Below are 24,922 nucleotides of genomic sequence, written 5' to 3' on the forward strand. Positions count from 1 at the left end.
GAAGAAAGAGAAAATATGAAGAAGAAAGAAAAAGGAGAGAAAATAGTAATATATAAATTTGCCCTTCATCTATTTGGGGGTATTTGTGTCCTAAAAAATGTCAAAAAAAGAAAAGAACCTTAAAACGTGTATAAATACAAGTATAGAGACCGCAAATGATATTTTGTAAGTATAGAGACCGCAAACGTGCGTCGTGATAAGTATAAGTCCTAAATATGTAATTCACTGAAGGTGAGTTGAAAAACTGAAATACTGTGACTTACTTTTATTGGACATAGGAAGTAATTTTTTCCCAGTTAACAAATTAAAGAATCCACAAACATTCCAATAAAATGTAACAAACTTTACAACTCTCCCTAAATAATATACACAACAAAAAAATCAAATATGAGTTCACCAATAAAGCCTCTTTCTGTTTCCAGAGTAGTAATCAAGATACCAACGCACAAATTTCTTAAGACCAGCCTGCAAGTCAGTGGTGGGCCTGTAGCGCAGCTCCTTGTTCGCCCGGCTGATATTCGCATGCGTATACACGACATCTCCATTGCGTGGCATTGGCAGCACATGCTTCTTCGCCTTCGTCTTCAACAGCTTCTCGAGTATGCTCACCAGCTTGGTCACCGGCACGGGTGATGTGTTACCAAGATTATACACACGCAGCTGCGCGGGTCCCTTCTTCTTCCCGCCGCTACCCGTGCTCTCCTGCGCGGTGTCAATGGAAGCCAGGCAGCCCTTCACGATGTCGTCAATATACGTGAAGTCCCTCGCCACACTCTGGTGGTGAGGGCCTTCGAATATGGAGATGGGCTTCCCCTTGAGGATGTCCTTGGTGAAGAAAAAGTAGGCCATGTCGGGCCGCCCCCATGGCCCGTACACCGTGAAGAACCTCAGCCCGGTTATCGAGAGACCGTAGATGTGGTTGTACGTGTGCGCGATCTCCTCGCCTGCTTTCTTGGTCGCGGCATACAAGCTCGCCGGTTTGTCCGTCTGGTCCTTCTCGGAGAACGGGATCTTCGAGTTGAGGCCATAGACGGAGCTTGACGAGGCCCAGACGACCGCGGGCTGCGGGTTGGCCGCCTTGCACGCCTCAAATATGCTGACGAGGCCCGCGATGTTGCTGTGGACGTACGAGCCAGGGTTCTGCATGGCGTAGCGGACCCCGGCTTGGGCAGCAAGGTGCATGACATGCGTGAAGGCCACGATGTCGAAGAGCTTGTTGAGGAGGGCGGCGTCGTTGATGTCGCCCTCGACAATAAACACGTCCGCCCGGTCGAGGAGCTTGCGGCGGGCGCGCTTTAGGGATGGGTCGTAGTAGTTGTTGAAGTTGTCCATGCCTACCACGCCGTCGCCGCGGCGCCTTAGGGCCAGGGCGACGTGGCTGCCCACGAAGCCCGCGGCGCCAGTCACAAGGACGGAGAGGTGGCCACGTCCTCCAGAGGTTAACACCTCTCCTTTGGAGAGTGGGCGGCCTGAGGCCAGGACGCTGCGCTCCCAGCTGTGGCCGCCCCACGAGGCGGCGAGGGTGCGGCGATCGGCGGAGAGATCCGGGGGCGAGTGGAAGAAGAGGAACAAGATCAAGGCGGCGAAAATCGATATCCAAAAGATCAGGCGAGGGGTCGGGAAAAAACTCCATCTACGTTGGATGAAGGGCGACCGGTCGCCGGCCATCGTGAACAATATTTCGCCGGATTTGTATCTATATATGGATTTGACATCAATGCATCATAGTATATATGTAGATGCACACATATATCATGAATGTATTCGAAGAAAGCTGCAAAAGAATCATAGAGAGAATCGTTGCATGAATTTTGTTTCTGCAAAGGGTTAGTTTCTTGAATGAAAGATTAGGAGAGAGAAACAAACGTGAATTTCTCCAAGGAAAAGTGAGGGATGGAATGGAGAGAGGGGATGAAATTTGATTACTAGTTTCCAAGAATTTAGCAGAAGAATCCGGTCTGCATTTTTGTACTATAACTTAATAATTTTTCTCTTATAACAATCATCAAACGAAAGATTAATAGTATATGCTAGAAGATAATTAAGAAAGTAAGAAAAATGAATTATCCTAAATAGAAGTACTAATAAGTCTATCGAAGAAATGTAGGAAATAGAATCAATAGAGGGTTACACTCCAAACACAAAAATCACAATTTCCCACTATTTTTTTTTCTCAAAATGTAAAATAAAGATTTAGGCATAATAGTCATTCAAATCATGAAACTTCAGTGTTTCATGACTGTCTCATTTGTGCACAAAATGAGATTATATCATTATAATACTCCTTTTGTCCCACTTTAGGAGTCCCGGTCACTTTTGCACACCCGTTTTGATACTTCGTGATATTTTTCATTTTCAAATTGACAATAATTTGACCAAAACTAGTAATTTTATAAGTTGCTGAAGCCTGAAGGTACAAGAAGGCCTCGTAGTAGGGTAAATCGAATTGCATATCACAGTAGAAGGGCAATTAAGCATAAATTCATCACAATTAGATAAAAATGCTCTCATATATGACTGTTTCTTGAAATGTCACTATGAATTTCCGGAGACGAGCACTACGAGCTATGAACAGCCGAGAACTAACCGGTTATAATGGCCCGATAGCAACAGCAATTGGCTTCCAACCGATTGAGGTTCAGTTTTCACTTTCAGATTTCTCGTTCTGCAAATACTTTGAAACACCATATACAACGGTCCCAGCAACAAACAAGAAGACGGTAGGAGTGAAGGACGGGTAGAGGTACTTGACCAAGAAGCCATCCCATGCTTCTGGTAGAAAACCTGCAAACAAAATAGCAAGTTAACGGCACCTGCTGCAGCTTCAGATTCACAACAAATCAAGTGTCTTGCATACGAACAAAACAATTTTATCAATCACGAAAGTAATATTAAAGCTATGTTAGGATTTCTTTTGCTGAAATGGTTTTCTTCTATCTGTAATCGAGTTTTGTTTGCCACACATTTCTCCACAAGTCCACGAAAAATATAACGCAACAATATTGATAGTGCATCTACCACAACTGCAAACTATTGATAGCAAACAAGACCTTTCAAACGTAAACTACATCTTCTCCTAACGACAGAAGTTGTTCGCCAAAATTTCATTTCCAACACATTGGCCTATCACTATATAGGATACCGTATCCCAGAATAATTCACAAGAAGAGTGATAAATTACACCAAACAACTAATTCATCAACAAAATAAGAAATAAATATTAAGAGACTAAGATTGAAGTTACAACCAATATATTGAACTGATGATGTTGATGTGTCAGTTTTCTTCACAGAAGACGACCTGTTGGTCTAATTTGACAAAGTAAAGCATACTCACGACATGTGGTTACTACCAAGAAAGCTAATTAAACCACACACCTACTCCTATAATATCTTAGAACGTGTTATTCCTAGCTTCTAGGATAACATTCCAATGCCGATACTGAAACTAACGATGATCATTGATAAGTAACATAAGAAGCCCCACCCCAAAGTTCAACAAACTGATAAAATGAATTCATATCCAATCACGCGAAGCAGTAAACAGAACTGGATAAAGAAGAAACTATCAAGATTGCTCCTTCATTTCATGAACTCTTTGTCAAGATACAAACCACATTCCTAAATCCTACCTTAGCTTGTTGATAGCCAATATATTGAACTGATGATGTTGATGTGTCAGTTTTCTTCACAGAAGACGACCTGTTGGTCTAATTTGACAAAGTAAAGCATACTCACGACATGTGGTTACTACCAAGAAAGCTAATTAAACCACACACCTACTCCTATAATATCTTAGAACGTGTTATTCCTAGCTTCTAGGATAACATTCCAATGCCGATACTGAAACTAACGATGATCATTGATAAGTAACATAAGAAGCCCCACCCCAAAGTTCAACAAACTGATAAAATGAATTCATATCCAATCACGCGAAGCAGTAAACAGAACTGGATAAAGAAGAAACTATCAAGATTGCTCCTTCATTTCATGAACTCTTTGTCAAGATACAAACCACATTCCTAAATCCTACCTTAGCTTGTTATAGCCAAAAATTGAATTGGCATATTGCATAAGAATCGAGAGAGAGAGAGCCGAACACAACGAAGCCCACAATAGACCATCTGTGGAAATTCTTCAACTTCCCAAATATAATCTTCAACTATTTTTTCTACAATCTAATTCAGCTTTGTTCCATCACCATTTCTCACCTTAAACCTCACATATAATAATCTTCACAATAACAAAAACAGCATCAATAAACACAAGCCCAATACACAACAAGACCACCAAAACCATGAACAAATTAATTCAACAAACCTAATAAACTCTCAATCAAGCTAAAGATAAACCGTAATCAAACAAAAGGAGCACAAATTACCACAGAGATCCCCCAATTCTCAAAATCAAAACCTGAAGCATGAACAAACTAATTCAACAAACCTAATAAACTCCCAATTAACGCAATTAAGCTGAAGAAAAAACAAATTAGACATCCCAATTCCCAAAATCCGAACCTGAAGCAGCAAGAGCAATGCCCTGGACCAGAATAATCGCGCCGAGACCCGACCAAGCAAGCAGGAAAGCGTTCTCGTTCTTGCTCAGCTCCTCCACACGAGCCGCCTCCTGCGCCGACACGAAGCTCGGCTTCTCCAGCGGCTCTCTGCGGATAATCGACGCCCTCTCCCTCTTCCCTTTCGACTGCTTCTTCTTTGCCAAGGCGCCGAATCCCGAACCCGGAGGTTTCTCTGTAGATTGGGTCGAAGGGGTTTCTTCTTCCAGCTGGAATTTGATGCGGAATTTGGGGCGGAGAGGTGCGTGGAAGAGGGGATTGGGTTTATTGGTGGTAAACGATGAAGATGAAGATGGCGGTGGGTGAAGTATTAGCGCCATTTTCAGTTTAGTTAGTTTCAGTGGTTGTGACACCTCACTCTCCCCTTTTTATCTATTCATCTATTTTATTCCTTTTTATGATCCATAACAATTTCAATTTTGTTCTTCTATATTAGCTCAATGTGACATCTCAAATCTATATTGAAAAAGGAGGAGTATTGAGTATGGACCCCTTAGACCATTTCGAAAGCACTAGTCGATAGCCAACATGTGAATATTTTTGTGGGTTCCGAGGGACATAACAGACTAGATTCGTCAAAAGATGGTTATCGATTTGAGAACATAGAGTGCCCCAGTGTTTACATGATAAGAAGGGGTTGGGAAAAATGCCTCGATTCGATGTTCGAGCACCGGGTGTAATGGCGCTGAAGTAACCCGTCGAGTGATAAAACATGAGAGATAGTGTGGAAGAAAAGAGTCAAAATCCAGAAATAAAAATAACATTGAAAAATTAATTACAACTACTCCTTCCGTCCACAAAAAATAGATCACTTTTTGCCATTGTGGGACGTCCACAAAAAATAGATCACTTTCTAAAAACGGAAAGTTTATCTCATACTTTTTCCACTTTTTCTTCCCTCTCTCATACTTTACTCACTTTTTGTTCAATGTTCAATGTTCAATGTTTGTTCAATGTTCCTTGTGTATCGTATCTTATATATCGTATCATGTTTCACAGGCCTAACGGCAAATGTAGACTGGGAAACCAGAGTAAAAATTGCCGTTGGTGCAGCGAGGGGCATTGCTGAAATACACAAAGAACTTGGTGGGATGCTTGTCCATGGAAACATTAAGACATCAAATATTATTCTCAATCAGCAACTATACGGCTGTGTATCAGATTTCGTCTTGTCAAACATGACGAAAACTAGACTCAAACCAACTGCATCAGATGTGTATAGCTTTGGAATTCTGCTACTCGAGCTTCTAACAAGAAAGGATCCTGCAGCTGTTAACCTAGTCAAGCTGGTTAAATCAGTTAAAACTAACGAGAGGGCTGCTAACGTTTTCGATCCCGACCTCTTGAAGCATCCTTCCATTAGTGAACAGATGATTAAAATGCTGCAAATAGGAATTAGATGTGTGGCAAATTCAGCAAAGAGGAGACCTAAAATATCTGAAGTGGTGGAGATGTTGGCGGATATAGGCATATCGAACCGAGTGAGCCGCTCTTTGAAGTCAACGAGCTGGGAAGGAAAACTTGTATTTCTTGAGGATGTTAATGTAGATTCCGTATGTGGGATCGAGTATTTACTGGAGGCTTCTGCTGCTGAGGTGCTTGGGAAAGGATCATTCGGGAATAGTTACAGGGCAATACTCGACAATGGAAGTGTAGTTGTGGTGAAGAGATTAAAAGATGTGAATCCAACATTCAAGGATTTTCAGAAGCATGTGGAGTTATTTGGAAGAATGAATCACACGAATATCGGTCGATTAAAGGCTTTTTACTATGCAAGATATTAAAAGCTTTTGCTGTATGATTATTACACTCAAGGCTGCATATCTTCACTACATGGTAAGTTGAATCTTGTTTTGACATAAATTAAAATGTTATGTTTATGCTGATTTTGTAGGGATAAGAGGTGATGACTGGGTAACCAGAGTCAAGATTGCTCTTGGAGCAGCAAGAGGTATCGCTCACGTCCACGGACAAGATCAGGATCTTGTGCTCGGAAATATAAAATCCTCCAATATTTTCCTCAGTGACCAAAATCGTGCCATTGTGGCCTTTGATGCTGGATTGACCAATATTTTCTTTATCCGCTTCACGAATTCTTTTTTTGGTGAATGACTCCATTTCTTCCCTAAACCTCACACCAATTGTTCTCACAATTGATGTGGGACACTGAGTCCGTAGCAATCAACCACCTTAAGGCCAACGTCCTCATTGGTCACGGTCGAATCTTTGTCTGGCCACCACTCCGAGTTGGCACCAAAATCGTTGTGATTGAGGCTCCATTTTTCTAAATCCAAGTTCTCAATTCCATTACACCAAACACACACTAAAAATGAAAAGGAAATTGGGACAACAAATGTGATACAAGCAAGAGATTGATGGAGGACTAAAGATGCCCATCCATTTCAAGCAAAAACATCACAACATCGGATAATACAGATTCAAGCTATACTAATCTCAATGACACTACCATTGTCATAATCCAACTGTGACTCAGAACCAACTGAATCTGCAGCCCGACTCTTGTCCTCGTTTACTAAGTGAGATGGATGCTCCGGAATCTTCAAATCTTCTACATAACCTTCCAACATCTCCAATACTGTGTTCATTGATGGACGATTATCTAGATTCATTTGTATGCACCATAGACCAACAATTGCCATCTTCTCAAGAACACTCTTTCCAATCTCATTGTCATCATCAATATTGTTGTTCTTTGCTTCTCCAGTTACAATCCCCTCTCCTTTGTTAATACAATCATATATCCAATCTGGGAAATACTTGGTTGAATCATCTTTGTTTCCCCTCAACTCTCTGTTTACGCCCGCCATCTCCATCAACAACATCCCAAAACTATATACATCGGCCTTGTGAGACACTAGGCCAATGCTTCTGTTGATGAGTTCCGGAGCAACATAGCCTATAGTGCCTCTAGCAGCAGTCATCGTTACCGTGTTCTTTTCTATCGAGCATAACTTTGCTAGCCCGAAATCGGAGACCTTGGGGACAAACTTGTCATCAAGAAGTATATTGTGAGGCTTGATGTCAAAATGCAAGATCTTGATATCACAACCACAATGCAAATACTGAATCCCTCGAGCCACTCCAACTGCAATCTTGAATTTCATATCCCAATCCAATGAAGATACTTTTTCTGGGTTGAGTATGTACTTGTCAAGAGAGCCATTTGGCATGAAATCGAGAATGAGGACGCGCTTGGATCTCTCTGCACAATATCCAACAAGTTGGACAACATTGATATGATGAACCCTCCCAATTGTTCCGATTTCATTGATGAAATCCTTGTCATTTATTTTGGCTTTTCCTAAGAGCTTGACTGCTACGTAATGGCCACTTCGAAGCTTTCCTTTGTAAACAGAGCCAAAACCACCTTCACCTAGTTTTTCTCAGAAATTTCTAGTCATCTTCTTTATGTCTGAGTAGGAGTACCTGATAGGGGATAGATGGTTGTCACTTTGTAGGAAGCTCTCTATATCCTCGTACGCGGACAAATGCCTTTTCCGAAATTTGTAGATCAGGAACCACATCCCGCCGAGAAACCCCATGATGAATCTTACACCCAAACTAACAACAGCGACATCAGAAAGAGTGAATGGTATCCCAAAATGTACCCTTCTTGGGAGCTCATCGATGGATTGAGCTTCAGGGAGCCAAACTGCATTTCCACACACATGGATAGCAAAATAAGTTTCCAAACACTGTGAAAATATGTTCCAATAACACAAAATAATCCAGACAGAAGGTGTGTAAGAAGTCTTTACAAGTTGTTGTTTGAGTCCAAAAATAGGCCCCAAGTGCGAAGATAATCATGATTTTTAGAGGAATGGTTACCCCTCCAAAAACAACAGCTGGAAAATTTCAATACAAAGTTAATTACTGCCAACATACAAATATCTCTAATGCAAATTAGTTACATGTTAGTAGTAAAAAATTTAATTGTGCAGCAGCAAATCAAGAGCTCACCAAGTATGAGAATTAAAATCAGGAGACAGCCTCCGGTTGGGCCTAATGAGAAATACAAGAAAAGTTGTTGAGAAGTATAAATGCTTACTCCTAATCAGAGACTTTTATGTCTTCTTTACAGTGCCAAGATTACCCAGTATCACATGATTATCCATCTTACACTATTATATTGTCTAACGAACTGAACGTCATTTTACTTAATAGACATGGAACAGACCAATTATCTTACCTTTAGGTGATCGGAAGGAGTCCAAGATGTACACTGCAAATCCAGGAGCACAAAAAAGTATCAAGAATAGAAATGGAACCCTGAACTTGTAAAGCAGTTATCTTACCCCATTTATAATACAGTTGTGAATGGCCGCAATCAACTAGGCCATCTGAAATTTGATAACAATTCCATATTTCTCCTTTGCAGTAGTTACACATAAAACTGAACCAAGACAGATCAAATCCATATAGCAAAGACAGATATATTTCTGAGAGTGATGCATTATTCATATTTTGAGAACACAAAGATATTTGGTTGAGCGATACATTATTCAAATTTTGAGAACACCTAGATATTATCAGTATAGAAACAATTGTGCACATGTTGTCAATCTCGTTGGGATTCAAGTCCCCAACCTTTATGTATGAGTATTTGGTAGATTGCTCACAATCAGTAAGTTGGGTAAAGAGGGAAGAGTTATGCAAGGGATGCTCACACCTCACCAAATTAATAGGCTGATTAGAACGACCTATGTAATATCCATGAGCGAAATAGCTATTCTCATCTAGAGTGTAGGAAGGAAGAGAACAGATGTTGTTTGTCGAAATATCAGAGAGCCGGATGTTTTGGTGTTGGTAATCGATTTCTTTGACATAATATTTCCGGAAGTTGCGATAAACGAAGGTGATGTTGTTTTCACATACTAACTCGTAACCAGGGCCGCGACAGGTGTTGAGGCGGAAAGGGTAACTAATATTGCGAATGAGACCACATGAGGAAGGGGGACATTTTGCATAGCAAGTTTGAAAGGAGTGAGCTGAGAGAATCAAGAGAGATGAGTAGATGAGGAAGAGGAGGTTTTGAGTGATCATTTTTCTTGGATTCATATTTTTCCAACACAAACTTGTCATTTTATAAGGCAACATCTATAACCAAGTCTTCTCTTCTTTCTTTGTCACAATCACAAATCTTAGTCAAAATGTACACCAAGGGAGGGTAAAATGTCTTCTCTTCTATAATTATGGCCATGAAAATATTTAATAGCAGCTGGTCATAACAACCAACCCAGTATATTAAAAATTAAGTGAGACTTTTACAAAATAAATTAAGAGATTAATTTGTATATTTAAATTTTTTGGGTATGTTGTTTTCATTGAACTCGATAAAATGTGTATTTGTCTATTTTCTTGGACAATAAAAGAGTAATTTGTATACTTAGAGTCATTTCTTTTTCGCACTCGTTTTGTAAAAATATACTCCCTCCGTCCCGCTTAAGATGACACGTTTTCCTTTTTAGTTTGTCCCAACTAAGATGACGCATTTCCTTTTTTGGTAACTTTCTCTCTCCAATTAATACACTCAACCTTTTTTCTCACTCCTATTAAAATTTTCATCTTTTTTATCTCTCTAATTTAATACTTACACCCACCTACTCTCTCTCCAATTAAACACTTTAACCAATAACTCCTAAAATCCTGTGCCGGCTAAGCAATGTGTCATCTTAGCCGGGACGGAGGGAGTAATAAATTGTTAAAGTAAAGATTATCATTTTTATAAAATGAGTGCAAAAAAAAAATGACTCAACTACCTTGAGACGGAGGTAGTACTATTTAATACTTCCTCTGTCCCACTCTAAGGGGGTGTTCGGTTTGCAAGATTGTATCCCGGAATAAATATGTAGTGTACTTGGTTCATGAGATTCAATCCTACAGTTCAATCCTAGATGGATAATCATGAGATAATTAGTCATACCTAACCCTAGGGGTGTCCAAACACGGCCCGATACCCGTCGGATATCGGATACCCGTTAACCAAAAAAATCGGGTATGGGTTCGGCATCGGGTATTATAAGCATGAAAACATCAGGTATCAGGTATACCCGTTACCCGATCAGGTAAATAACCCGCAATACCCGACTTCATTTTAGGATACAACCTTCTACACAATAATCTACTGTTCACTCACCCTATAATACTTATACTACACAAACTCTACCAACCATCCATTCCACGTCCGATGTGGGACAACTGAAAATTCATGTAAAGATGAAGCATCTTTGGAAGAGATGATTATAAACACAATGTTTCCTAGAGAAATTGATGGTTGAATTATCTAACCACAAACATTGTTCACTTCAATGATTTTGCACAAATGCTTATATATATACACATACGTATATATATTTTTGTGATAAAAATCATACATGCAATCAACCAACATTAACGTGAATTATTATAAAATAAACAGAAATTTTTTGCATAGTAAACCGAATTAATTAAGAGTATTTCTTATTAAGCTTTAAAATTTGCAAAATATTTATATATCTATTTGGCAATATTTTTAATGAAATTTCTTTTTTATAGAAGAGTTACAATTATTTTTATTGAAGGGGTTCTACTTGGTATTATTATTACTGGAGGTATAGTGCTAAAATAAAGAAATTATTTACGCCATTATTTTGTCCATATATTAATTAATTCATATTGAAATATGAAATAAGAAATAAGAAATAAGTAAAGCTAAACATTTATCATACATATTAAATTAAATTATTAATGTGAACTTGTATGGAATGCGTGTGACTCCCACAATGCTAATCCCACATCGGTCACGTATGAAAGAATTAATAAGACAAACACTATAAATATTGTAGTGGTTCATCACTTCATTGCAATAATCATGTACTTAGCGGGTGCGGGTATCCGCAGCTGCGGGTTCGGGTATCCGATGCGTGTATTCGGGATACCCGTTTAACTTTGCGGTGTCGGGTTTGGGTATGTAAAATTTGGAATTTGCGGGTTCGGATACCCGCAAAATCGGGTGCGGATACCTGCGGGTACCGGTTTTGACACCCTTCTCTAACCCCTTATGACTAAAATAATTTCACAACTCAATCCTACAATGTATCTTGTTATTATTTTATCTAGGAAACTGAATACCACCTAAGTGGGACATTTCTAATTCAACACAGAATTTTATGTAGTATTGTTTTGTGAGTAAAGTAGAGAAAATAAAGTAACAAATGGGAGAAAAGTAGAAAAGTAGAGAAAATGATGTTTCTATATAAAAAATTATGTAATTTAGAGTGAAATATCTAAAAAAAGAAAAATGATCGCTTATAGTGTGTGGGGGGTGGGGGGTGGGGGGGGAGTATTTACTTGAGAACTTAATCTTTAATTTAATCTGATAATATAATTAGTTTTCCATTATTGTTGATAGTGATATGCTAAATAGTAATTCAAATCCTACTCAACTAAGTCTACAGATAATGCTAGATCAAAACTCCAAAGTCAACAAAACAAATTAGAGGAAGAAAAAAGTTACTCCCTCCGTCCCGGATAATTCGTCCCAGTTTTCTATTTCGGTCAGTCCCACATAATTTGTCCCACTTCACTTTTTACTATTTTGGTAGTGGACCTCATATTCCACTAGTTCCCATATTCCACTAACTCATTCATACTCACATTTTATTATAAAACTAATACTTTAAAAGTAGGACCCACATCCCACCTACTTTCAACTCACTTTCCATTACATTTCTTAAAACCCGTGCCCAGTCAAAGTGTGTCGAATTATCCGGGACGGAGGGAGTACCACTTGGAGCCGACAAAACAAATTAGAAGAAGGAAATGTTACCACTTTTCATATTCTATGACTTGGTCATAGATCAATGCTGTAAGATGTTAGGTTTGTGGTGGAAGTATGAAAAGAGAATGATGATCACTCAGAACCTCCTCTTCCTCACATGTTCATCTTTCTTCATTCTCTTTCGAACTTGTTGTGCAAACTGCACCCCTTCTTCATGTGGCCTCATTCACAATATTAGCTTCCTTTTCCGCCTCACCAACTGTGGCAATCGTGGTTATGTATGAGTATGCGAAAATAGCGTCACCTCCATTTATATCCACTCCCGGAAATACTATGTCAAAGCAATCGATTACCAATGTCAGACTATGCTTAGAAACGAGTTGGACTGGACTGAGTTTCTTTCTTTGAATCTCGATTAAGTTCACCCTAGGTCTATTAGTTGGTAAGTCTAATTACTATTTGTGGTAAAAATAAAATTGTATAACAAGAATATACACACTAATTCGGGATTAATTATTCATGTCAATAATTAATAATGGAATAGGCTAAATAAATTATAAATTCTAGTGAAACCCTACACACAAGAAATTAAATTTGAAAGAAAACAATAAAATCAAAGAATTAAGAGTTGGGACCGAAAATGAGACACAAAAGGTGGAACACATCAAATTCCAAGTCTTATTTTGTAGGAATTAAGCTCAATTTTTAGATCTCCCGGCTTATAGAAGAGACCTTCACCACTTCGATGTTCCTAAAGAGACTTAGGATTCCATATCATAACACATCAAAATTAGATCCCACAATAGACAACATGAGAGAGAGAGAGAGATGCATATGTTTTCAAATGCCATTTGTTTGAATAAAATGAACTGTTTGAGAGAGAGGGATGAGTGAAATATGCGTATTTTCAGACTATATTCATAGAGGCATTTGAGAATTTTTTTTTGCAATTAATGCTCAAAATCAGGCAAATTTTATTTAATTTTTCTTACTGTTTTACTTGTGACTCAAAACCATGGATTGGGTGTTCAGATGATAAAAAGACACGTTCTCTCATAAGCAAACTCAAATAATTCTCTTTGCATAGAGAGGCAGCGATCTAATCTTTTATCCCAGATTTTGAATTTTAATGACTGGTGAGAGTGAAATTAATTATAACATGGCTTTATACTAAGCTTATTTTATAAGCTGAAACTCTTTAATGCAGTTTACAACATTCTTTGTCGTATGTCGGTTGTTGCACTATAGTTGTCACGGCCATATTTGTCGTTAGTTTATTGCTAAAAACAAAATGTTAATCTAATGTTATACTCCCTCTGTCTGCAAATAGGAGTCCCGTTTTTCTATTTTGCTCCGTCTGCGAATAGGACCCGGTTCATAATTACTATAAATGGTAAAGAGGCCCCACATTCCACTAACTCACTCCACTCACATATCATTTAAAACTAATAAATATAAGTGGGACCAATATTCCACTAAGTTTCTTCCACCCACTTTTCTTATCATTTCTTAAAACACGTGCCGGATAGGAACGTCACTCCCATTCGTGGACGGAGGGAGTATTCGTTATTTAAATTAAACTAAGCTTGTATTTTTATGGTAAAACTCTTATTTATGGAATTGGCAACTATCTTTGTCATCTATCGGTCGTTGCACAATAATTATCACATGATCTTTTTGTCGTTGGTCGACATTTGTCAGATATTCAATAAACACAAGTACTTTTGAAATTAAATACGAAATTTATTATTTGGTGATAGAATAATTCTGTAGTTTATAACGATCTTTGTCGTTTGTTGGCCATTGAACAACACTGCTGTGATAATGATCTTTGTCGTTTGTTATAATTGAGTTTATTATTTGTCGTTAAAGTCACAATACTTGTTATCGTTAGTTGGCGTCGAACAATTATGGTAACAACGATCTTTGTCGATAGTGTACCTTTGATATAAAGTTAAAATCCGTGTTATAACCCATGTCGTATTTAATTTCACTCTCACCATTCACTAAAATTCAAAATATGAGATAAAAAATAAGATCTCTGCCTCTCTATACAAAGAAAATCATTTGGCTTTGCTTATAAATGGGATCCCGTATCATAGTTCCTATATTCACAATTTTATGAAACTAAACATAATAACTGAAAGGGAGCAAACCATATCCCACATCGGAGAATGAACGAGATTTGCAAGTGTATAAATGGGCTACCCCTACTCCATTAGTATGAGGCCTTTTAGGGAGTACCCCAAGAGCAAAACCGTGAGGACTTTGCCCAAAGCGGACAATATCATACTAATGTGGAGTTCGGGTGTGCGCCACCGAGTCCCTACATTGGTATCAGAGCCCTGGTTCAGGGCTGGGCGTGTGTGGCTCGGGGTTCGGTGGTTGCGCTTGCAAGTTCTCCGATGTGACGGTCTCGACCAAGACCTGTGGTGACCTGGTGACCTGTAACATGGGGTAGGCATGTGGTCTGGTGGTCTTGGTTTGAGGGGAGGATTGAAAGGGAGCAAACCATATCCCACATTGGAGAATGAACGAGACTTGCAAGTGTATAAATGGGCTACCACTACTCCATTAGTATGAGGCTTTTTGGGGAGTACCCCAAGAGCAAAAGTGAGGGCTTTGCCCAAAGCGGACAATATCATACTAATGTGGAGTTCGGGTGTGCGCCACCGAGACCCAGCAATAACTATGCTAAAAATGCGAGATTCCATATCATAGTTCATACATACACAATTTTATGAAAATAAACATAATAACTATGCTAAGAATGAGAGATCGATCCCATATCATAGTTCCTACATACACAATTTTAGGAAAACAAACATAATGCCTATGCTAAAATGAGGTATATGGAAGAGGGCATTATTGATCTTGAATGCACTGATCCTCCTCATCCCATTCCATTTCCAGAATCTGCAAATATAAGATCCCAAAATAAGCAACATGAGATCAGAGATTCCAAACACTTTTCATTATATTTCTAAATAATTACATATTAAAGTCCTTTTAAAATTAATCTATTTTATTGAACTAAAGATAATATTTTTAATTCATTTTAAAAAATAAAAAATAAAAACAAATTGTTACCATGGCATAGCAGAATCCTGTTGAAGAGCAACAACACATTGCTTTTCCACTCCGCTCTCCTCATCATTTAACCACGCCGGAAACTCCACCATTTCCTCGTTGAACGGAGAGCTCACAATATCCTCCTGAAGGCGTCTCTGCGCTTTCTTAGGCGGTGGAGGTGGCGATTCTCTCTCTCTCGTGATTGTTTGCTTGAGAAGGCTGAGGACGTAAGCCCTTGATATATATAGGGCTCCTCCACGTCATCGTTCTCCTCTTTTTTATAGAATGATCTCTTCATTTGATCTCTCTTGATCACGGAGGGGACACCATCGATCTTGAAGCATTGGTCCTCGTCATGCCATTTCATTTGTGGAATCTGCAAAATAAGATCCCAAAATTAAAATACACATGAGTGTGTGTGTATAAAATATTTTGTTGTCACAACTATGCATATAGAGATAATGGAACTTATATATAAGTTTCACGAATTAATATATTAGCGGATGATTTTGAGAGAAAATCCTTACCTTCTCCATCTTTTGAGACTCACTACGCTCGCGAAGCTGGTCTAGCCGCATGCCTTGTAATCGTTGTGCAATCGTAAGGTTGCTTCGATTGTCGATGTTCGGGTAGACTTCTCCCTCAATGGCTCTCGTGAGATTTTTGGACCTTCTTACAACATCTTCCTCCTATAATAATAAAAAAATTAAGTACCAAAATTCTGAGAGAAAATATATACAACTTTGTTTATGTAGAAGCTAACCATTTCCGGAAAGATGAAATAGTGATCAGCTATTTGAGAGAAGAGGCAAAGAAGAATGAAGATAGCAATTGAGACAGAGTGAGATGAGTGAAATGTGTGTGAGTTGAGAGGCTATTTATAGATGGCATTTGCCAAAAATAAGAAACTTTAATTATGACGGAAAAAGCACCCTCTTGTAATAAAATGTCAAACGATTCTCTTTCGAAAAGACGGGAATCTTATTTATTCCAGATTTTATTATTTGATGAAAGTGTGATTATGACCTAAAGAGTCAAACGATTCTCTTTACGGAGTATTATTTTCATATATACGAATCAGCCTTCCCTATGTAGAATGATTTTGTTCTTATATCATGTGTAGACTCCTCACAAATTACTTTTAACTGGAAAAACACCAAAAATAAATTGGTTGTAACTATAAGTTGGTGTAAAATAACTCACCAAATTTTAGTAAATTGCTTTGAATAAGATGAATGTGGCCACCTCATTCATCGACCTCATAGATTTTCGGACGCATTGGTGCATATAAAACTAAAATTGAAAAAATAATATTAAAATATTTTTAAGAAAATGAAATAATTAAACATGAGCAAAAATAAATAGCAAACTGAACCAATATATAAATTTCATGCATTAATTTATTATCAATTGATTTTAAGATAGAATCCTTGGGAGCAAGATCCTCCAATGTGAAGAATATTATAGCAACCCGTGTGCAGTGCAAAAATTGTGCCGTTTTGTGCAAAAATTGTGCAGTGTTTTTTTTTTCCAATTTTTTTTTTTTATTATTATAAATGTAAAATATGTTGTGTGATCCATTACCTTCTCCATCTTCTACGACCCAGGACGCTCGCGAAGCTGGACTTGCCAAGTGCCTTCTGATCATTGTGCGACACGATCGGAAGGTTGCTTTTGTTGTCAATGTTCGGGTAAACTTCTCCCACAACGGGAGAGAGCTCCCTGGTTTGTTGGCGATCAGTTTCCTTCGCCATTATCTTCCTCTTCCCGTCCTTCTCTAAAGGAGTTAAAACATAGAACACATAGTTTTCTGTGCTAACCTATACATAATGATAGAAGCAAAGCTATGTTAGAATACTTGGTATTCAAGCACAATAACATATTTTGTATTCGTAACTATGTATATAAACCTCTTTCATTACCAACACATTTTTGCACAAAGCCGCACAATAAAAGACTCGACAAGTATACAACTTACTTTCCATTCTTGTTGCTCTTCTAAGAGTTCGTTCCCTTCTTGTAACATCTTCCTGTAGTAGAAAAATAAGTAAATGTAAGAAAATATACAATTGTGTTTATGTATAAGCTAACCATTTCCAAAAAATGGAATTTAATTGAATAAAAAGTTTATGTGATAATTAAACACTGATTTTGCTATTCAGCTATAAACATTAATAATGCCAAGATAGGTATCTGACCTGTAAAATCATAATGACTGCATCATTTTTACTAAATTATAATTATAACGCCAAGATAGGTATCTGAGGACGTAAGAATATTTAATTATGACGGAAAAGCACCCTCTTGTAATAAAATGTCAAACGATTCTCTTTCGGAAAAGACAGGGATCTTATTTATTTCAGATTTTATTATTTGGTGAAAGTGTGATTATGACCTAAAGAGTCAAAAGATTCTCTTTACGGAGTATTATTTTCGTATATATGAATCAGCCTTTCCCTATGTAGAATGATTTTGTTCTTATATCATGTGCAGACTCCTAACAAATTACTTTTAATTGAAAAAATACCAAAAATAACATGGTTGTAACTATAAGTTGGTGTAAAAATAAATTGGTTGTAACCATAAGTTGGTATATAATTAAGTGCCTTCTGATCGTTGTGCAATCGGAGGTTGCTTTTGTTGTCAATGTTCGGGTAAACTTCTCCCACAACAGGAGAGAACACCCCGATTTGTTGGCGATCAGTTTCCTTCACCATTATCTTCCTCTTCCCGTCCTTCTCAAAAGGAGTTAAAACATATAACACATAGTTTTCTATGCTGACCTATAATGATAGAAGCAGAGCCATGTTAGAATACTTGGTATTCAAGCACAATAAAATGACTTAGATTTAAACTAACCTGTTTTTTTAATGGTGAAACCATATTTAATGTTAAAACTAACTTATTACTTGTGTATTTTGATTCTTATAAATATACTATTTTGCAGTTACAAATTTTTGATTTGTGATTTTTGGTTCTTTATAACTTTAAATATATTTTGTAGTTACAACTTTTACAATTACAGTTATAACTTTTTTATTTGTGTATTTTGATTCTTTATAATTTTAAATTACAGTTACAACTTTTTGCAATTAACGATATAAGGAAGAAAAGAGCCAAAATCTCTAAACAAAAATGATATTAAAAATTAAAGCACACGATTCTAACTTTTGCAATAAATAAAAAGTTTTAAAAAGTAAAAATAGCCCACACTGGCACAATTTTTGCACAACTTTGCACAACCCAGTGTAGGTGAGGATCCTAATCCGAATCCTTGTCTTCTCCATCTTCATGCTCTATATAGCGTATTTTTAAACTTAAAAAATCACAATTATACCTTATATAAAAATGAAATAAATCACGTCAGGACATATAGAAAACTAGAAATAAATGCTACTATGATGAAAAATACATAGATTGCATGTTCTTATGAGAAAAGCATCCTCTCATAAGAAAAGTCAAATGATTCTCTTTATCGAGAAAGATAGAGATCTTATTTTTAATCTCAAATTTTGAAATTTAATTTTAAATTTATTATTTGGTGAAAGTGTGATTGATTTTGACTTAAATTTAAACTAACTTGTTTTCTCAATGGTGAAACCTTATTAATTCAATCTCGACACATAGAATAATTTAGCAGATTGTAATAACAGAAGAATCGGATAAGTAAATAAATTTTATGCTTTAATTTATCGTCAATTGATTTTAAGATAGAATCCTTGGGAGCAAGATCCTCCATTGTGAAGAATATTATAGCAACCCGTGTGCAGTGCAAAAATTGTGCCGTTTTGTGCAAAAATTGTGCAGTGTTTTTTTTTTTCCAAAAACATTTTTTTATTATTATAAATGTAAAATATGTTGTGTGACCCATTACCTTCTCCACCTTCTGCGACCCAGTACGCTCGCGAAGCTGGACTTGCCAAGTGCCTTCTGATCATTGTGCGATCGGAAGGTTGCTTTTGTGGTCAATGTTCGGGTAAACTTCTCCCACAACGGGAGAGAGCTCCCTGATTTGTTGGAGATCAGTTTCCTTCGCCATTATCTTCCTCTTCCCGTCCTTCTCAAAAGGAGTTAAAACATAGAACACATAGTTTTATGTGCTAACCTATATATAATGATAGAAGCAAAGCTATGTTAGAATACTTGATATTCAAGCACAATAAAATATTTTGTATTCGTAACTATGTATATATACCTCTTTCATTACCAACCCTTTTTTGCACATAGCCGCACAGTAAAAGACTTGACAAGTATACAACTTACTTTCCATTCTTGTTGCTCTTCTAAGAGTTCGTTCCCTTCTTGTAACATCTTCATGTAGTAGAAAAATAAGTAAATGTAAGAAAATATACAATTATATTTATGTAGAAGCTAACCATTTCCAAAAAAATGGAATTTAATTGAATAAAAGTTTATGTGATAATTAAATAGCCAGATCTTATTTTGCTATTCAGGTAGTGCGAAGATAGGTATCTGACCTGTAAAATCATAATGACTTAGCATCATTTTTACTAAATTATAATTATAACGGCCTTATGTGTATTTAAACTAACATGATAACTAAGAACTAATTAATTATATCAATGAATTAATAAGTGAAAAAAGATAAATACATAAAAAATCCTAGTGAAACCCTAAAAATTTAAAATCAAGGAAAACAATTACCAAAGAATCTAGGGACTGAAAATGAGATCCACAAAAACTTCGAACACGTCGAATCTCATGTCTTTTTCCCGCGGGAAAGAAGATCAATTTCTAGATCTCTCTGCTTACAGAGACCTTCGCCTCTTCGACGTTATAACCATGAAAAAAATATTATAAATAAGCTAAGAATGAGTGAATTAGACTAACAAATGGAAGCCTCACAGGAAAGAGGACACCATTGACCCTGAAGCATCTGTACTGTTCATCCCATTTCCATTCCAATTCTTGAATCTGCAAAATCACATCCCAACATAAACATCATGAGAGAGAGAGTACATTGTAGTTCGATGTTGATGCCATTTGCTTGAAGAAACTGAGAGAGAATGAAGCTGAGGAGACTGAAACTAAGTGTTGAGAGGGAGAGAGATGAATGAGAGAGTGAGAGAGATGAGTGAAATGGTGAAAATAGAGGCCTCTCTTTATAGATGGTCTTTGCCCTAAGAATTTATTTTTGCAGTACTCAAAATAGGGCATTAAAAAGAACTTTTTTTCTGAGTATTTCAACTGTTTCTCTTTATGCTTGAAAAACTTGTGACTCAACCATGGATTGTATGTTGAGATGATGATAAAACCAATCCTTAGACACAAAGTCAAACGATTCTCCTATAGAGAGAGAGAGAGATTTTATTTTATCACAGATTTTGAAATTTAATTTTACATTTATTATTTGGTGAGTGTGTAATCAATTAATTAGGACCTAAATTTGAACTAAGCTTGTTTCTTTTTCTAACTGACTAATTGGAACGAACCTATATTTGGACTAACCTTTTTTCTAATTGTGAAACTCTTATATTGAGTGACTAATTACAACTATCTTTGTCGTCTGTTGGCCGTTGAGCGGATATTGTCACAACGATATTTGTCGTTAGTTTATTATTATGGACTATTAGTTAATTTAATTTTATATTCGTTGTTTGGTAAAAGAATGAATCTGACTTAATTTCCTAAAAATAATATTATTTTAATATCGATAACTGTCAGAACGATCTGTTGGTCGTTGAACAATAATTGTAAAAACATTTTTGTCGTTTGTTGCTCGTTGAAAGGTAACTAAAAACTAGGACAACTATCTTTGTCGTTAATTAACAATGGTATTTATTATAGACTAATTAAATGTCATACTTATTATTTGGTAAAAGAATATCACAATAATTTTTTTCGTTAGTTGGCCGTTGAACAATAACTGTAAAAATAGTCTTTGTCGCGAGTTGATAGTTGATTTAGGATTAATTTGTCGTTGAATAATAAATGTCACGATGATCTTTGTCGTTTATTGAACTTCGAACAATAACAGTCACAACGACCTGTTGGCCGTTGAACAACAACTGTCACAACGATCTTTTTTGTTCGTTTACTGTTGCATAATATTGATTAGATATACGTGCCTTTTTAAATTTAATGTTAAACCGATTATTTGGTGAAAGAACGATTCTGATTTAAAAAAATCACGAAACTTTTATTCTGCAACTTACAATTATCTTTGTCGTTTGTTGGTCGTTGCACTAATATTTTTTATCTACTTTTCTTTATATTTCTTCTAATTTAGATTTAGTTAAGTTAAACTTCAAATTGTGGACACAAAATGTCTCATGTGTAGATATACAAGCTGTATACAATAAATTAAAAGAAAGAGCCAAAATCTCAAAATAAAAATGGTATGAAAATTTTAATTACATAACTACAAGTTTTTTACAATTAATGATATGAATGTGAGAGAGGATATTTGCTAAAATTATGAGAATACAATATAAAATATTATTTTTATAAAAAATATACTACTCCCTATATAGAGTTATGACTTTTTATGTTAAAAAGAGAACACTTTTATCTACATTAATTTCTCTATGAAGAACGAAATTGTTCTCATCTCATGTATAGATATACTCGTATACAGGTGAAGAAAATGGAAAATCCCAATATAATAATGGAATGAAAAATAAAATTTGATTTACAAATTTATAGAGAAATAAAGTGAGAATTTTATTGTGGACTTAGTGAGCTAGTATATACTCCCTCGTCCCACAAGAATATGCACTATTTATTTTTTAGTCTGTCCCATAATAATATGTGCATTTTTCAATTTTAGAAATTCTTTTCTCTCTAATAAGTTGAGACTCATTCCCCACTAACAATACTTTAATTACTTTTCTTTCTACCTCTTTCTTATTTTATTAATTTTGTATTAAAATCCGCGCCGAACCCAAAGTGCATGTTCCTTAGGGACTGAAGGAGTATTAATTATTTGTAATAATTTTGATTTACAACTGTACTTAGCTTGTTTCTTTGAACTCTATTCATAAAGATCTTTTATCGTCGATAAGCCATTTCATAGTAATTGTCACAACTATCTGCATTTCTGGTTCATACTTATTAGTATTTGAAATCATTTACGACATATCTAACATGTAATTCTAAATGAATATAAAAATAAACTATTTAGTATAGGATTGTCTGAAGATGAACCTAATAGAATTTGGATCGCTAAAAACGATCGAAAACCAAAATAAATTAAGTTCATTTGATATTTTTGTCTTTTCCTTTTGTTTTCTAAATTGTAAAAGTTGATAAACTAAATCCAATTTACTACTTAATTTCTTTTCTCCATATATTTCAAAACCCCATATACTAATAATATAGGAATATTAATTTTTACTTCATTAATATTTCATAGTATCTCATAATATGTACAGTATCATATTTTTTTTCCACTTAGTGATTAATATATTCACTAAAAAATGTAATAACTTTACAGCATATATGAATCAGCATAAATTGACTTTTCTTTGCATAATTAATTCAATTTTGTCTTTTGTCTCATGTGTAGAAATACAGGTTGGTGTATAATAAATTAAGGGGAAGTAAGAGCCAAAAGTTTGAAATAAAAATAACATAAAAAATTAAATTACACAATTATAACTTTTGCAATAGATAAAAAGTTTTAAAAAGAAAAAATAGAGGATCCTAATCCAAATCCTTGTCTTCTCCATCTTCATGCTTATGGCGTATTTATAAAAAAAAACATATTTATACCTTATATAAAAATGAAATAAATCACATCAGGACATATAGATAACTTGAAATAAATACTATTATAATGAAAAATACTTATATTGCATGTTCATATGAGAAAAGCATCCTCTTATAAACAAAGTCAAATGATTCTCTCAGTATAGAAAGATGGAGATTTTATTTTTTTATCTCAAATTTTGAAATTTAATGTTAAATTTATTATTTGGTGAAAGTGTGATTAATTATGATTTAAATTTAAACTAAATTGTTTTCTTAATGGTGAAACCTTATTAATTCACTCTCAACCCATAGAATAATTTAGCAGATTGTAATAACAGAAGAATCAGATAAGTAAATGAATAAAAGCACTAAGCATTTAAAAAATACGGAGTACATAATTACGGAGAAGTCATTATTGCATATTCACTCTAATATGAGAAATCGGAATACAACATATTATTTAAAATCAACTAATATGGTCAGCATTCCGATTCATACCCTGAAAAATAATTTTGAATAAATGTTAGAACGTAGGTATAAAAACAATATTTTTTTTAAAATAAGAGCAATTGAAATTAACTCACCAAATTTTAGTAAATTGCGTTGTATAAGATGAATGTGGCCACCTCATTCATCGACCTCATAGTTTTTCGGACGCTTTGGTGCATATAAAACTGAAATTGAAAAATAATATTTTAATTTTTTAGGAAAATGAAATAATTAAACATGTGCAAATATAAATAGCAAACTGAAATAATTATAGCAACCCGTGCAAAATCTGTGCCGTTTTGTGCAAAAATTGTATCGTTTTGTGTTGTTTTTTTTTTAATTCTTTTCTAAAACATCTTTTTTATTATTTTAAATTTTAAATTATGTTGTGCGATCCATTCATTACCTTCTCCATCTTCTGCGACCCAGTACGCTCGCGAAGCTGGACTTGCCAAGTGCCTTCTGATCGTTGTGCGATCGGAAGGTCGCTTTTGTCATCGATATTGGGGTAAACTTCTCCCACGACGGGAGAGAGCTCCCCGATTTGTTGGCAATCAGTTTCCTTCGCCCTAATCTTCCTCTTCCCGTCATTCTCAAAAGGAGTTAAAACATAGAAACTATAGTTTTCAGTGCTAACCTATAATGATAGAAGCAAAGCTATGTTAGAATAGTAGGTATTCAAGAACAATTAAATATTTTGCATTAATAACTATGTATAAATAATATACCTCTTTCATTACCAACACATTTTTGCACATAGCCGCACAGTAAAAGACTCGACAATTATACAGCTTAGTTTCCATTCTTGTTGCTCTTCTAAGAGTTCGTTCCCTTCTTGTAACATCTTCCTGTAGTAAAAAAGTATGTAAATGTAATAAAATATATTAGTTATATGTAAGTAAATGTAAGAAAAATTAATTGAATAAAATGTTTATGTTATAATTAAATAGCCAGATCTGATTTTGCTATTCAGGTATAAACATTATTAATGCCAAGATAGGTATCTGACCTGTAAATCATAATGACTTGCATTATTTTTACTAAATATTAATTACAACGGCCTTATGCATATTAAAAATAACATAGATAAGAATGTATACACTAACTAAGGATTAATTAATCATACATCAATCAATTAATAACTGAAAAAAGATATATACATAAAAGTTCTAGTGAAACCCTAAAAATTATACCAACACACAAGAAATTGAAAATCAAGGAAAACAATAAAAACCAAAGAATCTAGGGACTGAAAATGAGACACAAAACAAAACTTCGAACACATCGAATCTCATG

General features: G+C 35.6%; 1 protein-coding gene, 1 long non-coding RNA gene and 3 pseudogenes across 4 annotated transcripts; 1 reads left to right on the forward strand and 4 right to left on the reverse strand.

Moving 5' to 3' along the window:
• Window positions 1-277: 277 nt before the first annotated feature.
• On the reverse strand, window positions 278-2,339 carry LOC125215024 (UDP-glucuronate 4-epimerase 3 pseudogene; annotated as a pseudogene).
• A 131-nt stretch (window positions 2,340-2,470) lies between these two features.
• Window positions 2,471-4,944, reverse strand: LPA2 (low psii accumulation2). The gene is made up of 2 exons (XM_048116307.2): window positions 4,517-4,944; window positions 2,471-2,784 (listed from the first exon to the last, which is right to left on the reverse strand). The coding sequence occupies exons 1-2, from the start codon at window positions 4,890-4,892 to the stop codon at window positions 2,639-2,641; spliced, it is 522 nt and encodes a 173-aa protein (XP_047972264.1). The 5' UTR covers window positions 4,893-4,944; the 3' UTR covers window positions 2,471-2,638.
• A 556-nt stretch (window positions 4,945-5,500) lies between these two features.
• LOC125209935 (putative inactive receptor kinase At4g23740 pseudogene) lies at window positions 5,501-6,595 on the forward strand (annotated as a pseudogene). The gene is made up of 3 exons (XR_016136264.1): window positions 5,501-5,516; window positions 5,572-6,408; window positions 6,467-6,595. The product of XR_016136264.1 is annotated as a putative inactive receptor kinase At4g23740 pseudogene (transcript).
• Window positions 6,586-10,027, reverse strand: LOC125216894 (G-type lectin S-receptor-like serine/threonine-protein kinase At5g24080; annotated as a pseudogene). Its single transcript, XR_016136654.1, has 4 exons — window positions 8,889-10,027; window positions 8,783-8,815; window positions 8,352-8,438; window positions 6,586-8,245 (listed from the first exon to the last, which is right to left on the reverse strand). The product of XR_016136654.1 is annotated as a G-type lectin S-receptor-like serine/threonine-protein kinase At5g24080 (transcript).
• A 5,015-nt stretch (window positions 10,028-15,042) lies between these two features.
• LOC125216591 (uncharacterized) lies at window positions 15,043-16,289 on the reverse strand. The gene is made up of 4 exons (XR_016136845.1): window positions 16,188-16,289; window positions 15,952-16,113; window positions 15,443-15,800; window positions 15,043-15,268 (listed from the first exon to the last, which is right to left on the reverse strand). It is a non-coding gene; the product is annotated as an uncharacterized LOC125216591 (long non-coding RNA).
• Window positions 16,290-24,922: the final 8,633 nt, after the last annotated feature.

Source organism: Salvia hispanica, chromosome 3, assembly GCF_029641045.1.
Source record: "Salvia hispanica isolate PSC_SH4W2 chromosome 3, Shi_PSC_v1, whole genome shotgun sequence".
In the NCBI taxonomy this organism is placed as follows: domain Eukaryota; kingdom Viridiplantae; phylum Streptophyta; class Magnoliopsida; order Lamiales; family Lamiaceae; genus Salvia; species Salvia hispanica.

Bases quoted from the DNA above. Each gene is read 5' to 3' on its own strand.
- LPA2 (XM_048116307.2), bottom strand. From the start codon at position 4,892: ATGGCGCTAATACTTCACCCACCGCCATCTTCATCTTCATCGTTTACC. The intron at 2,785-4,516 runs GTTCGGATTTTG...TTTTGTTTGCAG, and splicing joins CATTGCTCTTGCTGCTTCAG to GTTTTCTACCAGAAGCATGG.